Source organism: Pleurodeles waltl, chromosome 12, assembly GCF_031143425.1.
Source record: "Pleurodeles waltl isolate 20211129_DDA chromosome 12, aPleWal1.hap1.20221129, whole genome shotgun sequence".
Lineage (NCBI taxonomy): Eukaryota > Metazoa > Chordata > Amphibia > Caudata > Salamandridae > Pleurodeles > Pleurodeles waltl.
The window spans coordinates 32,500,718-32,504,967 of NC_090451.1; the positions used below are offsets into that span (position 1 = coordinate 32,500,718).

At 45.7% G+C, this 4,250-nt stretch overlaps 1 protein-coding gene across 1 annotated transcript; it reads left to right on the plus strand.

Moving 5' to 3' along the window:
- The first annotated feature begins 620 nt into the window (after window positions 1-620).
- On the plus strand, window positions 621-4,050 carry LOC138268058 (palmitoyltransferase ZDHHC11-like). Its single transcript, XM_069217412.1, has one exon. It carries the CDS (start codon window positions 1,014-1,016, stop codon window positions 2,073-2,075), a length of 1,062 nt encoding a protein of 353 aa, XP_069073513.1. The 5' UTR covers window positions 621-1,013; the 3' UTR covers window positions 2,076-4,050.
- The last annotated feature ends 200 nt before the right edge of the window (window positions 4,051-4,250 follow it).

A 4,250-nucleotide genomic window follows, 5' to 3' on the forward strand; every position in this document is an offset into this window, starting at 1 on the left:
ACAAACCACGTAACTTCAACGACAGTTAATAACTTACAACACCGCGTGATTCAAATCTGAAGGGGTGTTTCAAGTGTATGTAAAAAAGTGTTGTTGTGTTTTGACCGTTGGGGTATTGCTGGTAGTAAAAGCCAGTTCCTAGTGGACACTTATTGGGTATGTCGGGGTTCTCCACTCCTGTTTTTTAATAAACAGTAGATGGCATTCTGGTACTTGTAGTTTTCATTTTAGCATCATTTGGACGGGATTACAAATTCCTGGCTCCAAAGTGCTGGCCATATAAAACGCATGTTCCTCTTTATAATGGACTATAAATAAAGTATTCCGACATTCAAAAATGTTGTTTTGTTTAGCACAATTTATGTCATGTGATTTTCAAATATTTTAGTTGGAGTATTCACGTGACATCCCTGCTTTTGCCTGAACTCTTTCCAAGAATGTTCTTGTTTGTCTAACACTGGACATGGGCATGATGCAGGTGCGGTTATCACCCGTCTCAGTGTCACTAAAAAAATGCTGTGCTCCAGTCCCGTGCTTGCCTGCTTCTGCTGCGTTCATGCAGCTGACGTGCACCAGGACTACAGGTCCCAGAATGCACCGGGCTGTGAGCCGCGCCAAGCGCGGAGCCAGTGTCCCCGGTGCCATGGAGACCCCGGGTCGCCGAGGCGAGGCCTGTCAGTCACGTGCTGTGAACACTGGGTGCGCTAGGACCGAGGGGGTTGGAAGCGACCGGAAAAAATAAAGTGAGAAGCTGTTTCCATAGCTGCAGAAGTAGTGCTCAGGAATTACAAACTCTGCAAAGAAAGCAGCCCGGGCGGATGCGCCTGGGAAACTATATATCCAGCGCCCAGAGAGCCAGATGAAGGCACCTGTGCGCGCCCCTCTTGCACCTGAGGCTGCAGCCGGGGGCGCTTCCCTCTCCCTGGGGAATCGGCTGCTCTCAAGGCGCTAGTGGGCTCTCAGGCGCGCCCCTGGGCCGGAAGAGGCGCCCGGGCCTCCTGCCTCTTCAGGAAATGATTTCGGAAGTTGTGAAGATGAGTTGTTACAGCAGGCGGCTGAGGCAGACCGAACCCGAGCAGCAAAATGGCGGGAGCGGCCCCAGGCACGTCTCCACCCATTCCCGGGTGAATGGGTGGTCCCTGCCTCTCCACCCCTTCCAGTTGGTGGCCTGGCTCTTCTACTCCTACCTGGCAGTGGTTGGCTTTGGGATATACGTGCCTCTGCTGCCTCATGGGTGGAAGCACGCGGCCTATGTGGTCATTGGGCTGCTCTTCGTGGGACACCTTGTCACCCATCTTGTTGCCATCACGGTGGACCCGGCAGACCCCAGCGTCCTGGCTAAGAAAAGTTACAGCCGCCCCATGCCGGCTTTTGACAGGACCAAGCACAAGCACGTCATCCAAAATCTTCACTGCTACTTGTGCGAAGCGGACGTAGGGCCCAGGGCCAAACACTGCAGCGCCTGCAACAAGTGCATCGCCGACTTTGACCACCACTGCAAGTGGCTGAATAACTGCGTGGGAGGAAAGAACTATTGGTTTTTCTTCTGCGCGGTGGGGTCTGCCGTGCTTGGCGTCCTTCTCTTGACAATGGTGGTCCTCTACGTCTTCATCCAGTATTTCGTGAACCCGGCTGACCTCCGCACAGATCCGCAGTTTGAGAGGGTGACCTCAAACACTACTTGGTTCGTCTTCCTTCCGGCTGCACCCGTTGAGACGACTCCAGCAGGAATTCTGGCAATAGCAATTCTCACGGTGATGCTGGGCGTCGCACCTATTTTGCTGCTTGGACATTTGCTGGTGTTTCATCTTTACCTCCTCTGGAAGCGGTTGAGCACCTACGACTACATGGTGCACCAGCGAAACACTCAGAGCATCAGGGAGAGGAAGAATATTGAGGAGGCACAGGTGACGTCAGATGGAACATTGGCTGATATAGTAAGCACTCCCAGGGAGTCAGACCTCCCTCTGTCCGATAGATCCAGTGGCCTAAGGTATCATGATGGCGGACTCATTTCTCTTGGGCAACCGGATGGAATATGTACGGATGTCGCCGATACCACGTCTCTTGCCTGAACCTGGACATGCACATGCGGCAGACTAGGAGTGAAACCCGTAAATGTGAAAGTCAATGGACCAAACAGTACTGTAATGACATTTGTTTGATTCTGGCTTAATCCAACATTTATATTTTATAAAATAATTTTCCTTTATGCTTAATCCCACCATCTGGAGATTTTCAGTGGATGTGTCCGACATATACAGAAGTCATTAGGTGCCTCCGCTGTAGATAGTTTACAACGCAGGGCTAACCCGCATTCCCAAAGCGGGAATCTTGTTATGTACCGAACATCAATACAGTAGAGTTTTTCCGGGATTCACTGAATGTTACAATTGATAGTTACTGATTTAGTCTTTAGTCTCAGGAACGATGTGCCGACGTGCTAGGGAGTTATATCAAACTTGTTCCAGTAAGCAATGAATGTAGAGTACAGTAAAACAAGAAGTCTCTTTCAATATTACAAATACATTCTCAGTCACGCAAAGGTTTAATTTATGATCACATGCAACAAAAGTTTTTACACCTTTTGAACAAACTTGTTGATTCTTTAAGCTTTTTTGTGTGGTGTATGTGGGCAGATACCACCTGTGCGGACCGTGCAGGGCAGCAATTGTGAAAAACTTTTAAAAGCTGTGCAACAATTACTAGGGTGTTAGGATAGCCAAGCTGAATTAAATTATCCTTGGGTTGATGACATAAGATGGATGGATAAGCCGGTATTTCTAAGTTCAGTTTAAGTGGGTCCAAGTTGGGTTTTCTTCACGCTCAATCCCCACCATAACGTGGTAGGTGGAGATATTATCCACCTTTGACCGCCGTTCACAGTGCTGGTTACACTCTTACTTACTCCATCTGAAGAAGTCAGGCAACCCGGATCCAGTCTTGTAGCAGAACCAGTCGATGAAAGACCGTGACCAAGTCAGAAACTCCTTGGACGAGACACAGGTGGGAATACAGATTAGTAGGCCACACAATTGAAAGAAGGCAGGGAGAAGCCACCGGTGGGATCTGTGCCACACACAAGTATTGCTGAACAAAATGCAGTGCAACACTTCTTTCTGTCTGAACAGTAGGACTCTCAGGCCGCTGCAGCATTGAATGACAGATCCCGATAGGACAGCAGGGAAACTACGTCTATGTAAGTCGACTTGTGCAATGCAATTTTATTTTAGGTATCAATTTTTCTGTTCCAAATCAATAAGGGAATCAAGATAGTGTTGTCATTGAAAGCGTAATAAAGTTTCGTGTGCGTCCGTCCTGTTCCTAAAACGCTTATTTCTACACTGACCAAATATGAAAACATGGTTATTTTTTATTTGTCATTACAGTTTTTGTTTTCTGGAAAATGTTACTACGTATATGGAATTGTCCTAGAAGTACATCTGCTTCCCATACACTCCATAGTTCACAGAGATCTAATCTTCTCACCAAGCATTTGCAATAAAGAGTCTGTTGTTCACTAGCAAATGTATCCACCGAAACTGTCCCAGCTCACAGTGCAGGAAACCGAGCGGCAAGAAAGAACAATCAGTATTAAAAATACAATATTTATTGGATCCTACATCAATTTATAACGACTACAGTCACTATTAAAAATTCCAAGGGGATGGATTGTATCTGCTATTTTTCCTCTTGATTTACATGTTTGTATTAATCAGTGTTTTCTTGTGGGATATGGAATTGATTAAATTATGCCTCAATGGAATTTTATTTTTGATGTATGGATTTTTTAAACTCCCTTCTGAAGTGCAAATGCTCTGTTGATATAAGGGTAAATGACACGTCTTCAGTTCTGTAGTAGATAAAATGCAGATGAATACAGAAGCTCTGGTGATCGGTTCCTTTGAAGGTGCTTTATAAAAAGAACATCGCTGGGCCTATTTTTACAAATTCTGATGTTATAGTAAAATGTTATATTTTTGTGATTTTAGTAAATCTTAGAATTAAGATTTTGTTTGCCATGAATTAAATGAATTATTTTCCTACTAATGATATAGTAAGACTGGTCTGTATGTATGTATCTATGTGAGGGTATTTATATAACTCACCCAGGGGCAATAGGATGCTGTGCAGGGGCGGGGCAAATGTGGGGAGTGGGCATTATTCAGCTCCGCTTTTAAAGCCCCTTCTAGTGCTACAAGCCTGTCCTCTTTATTAATTATTACACGTCTAACAATTCCAAATGACTG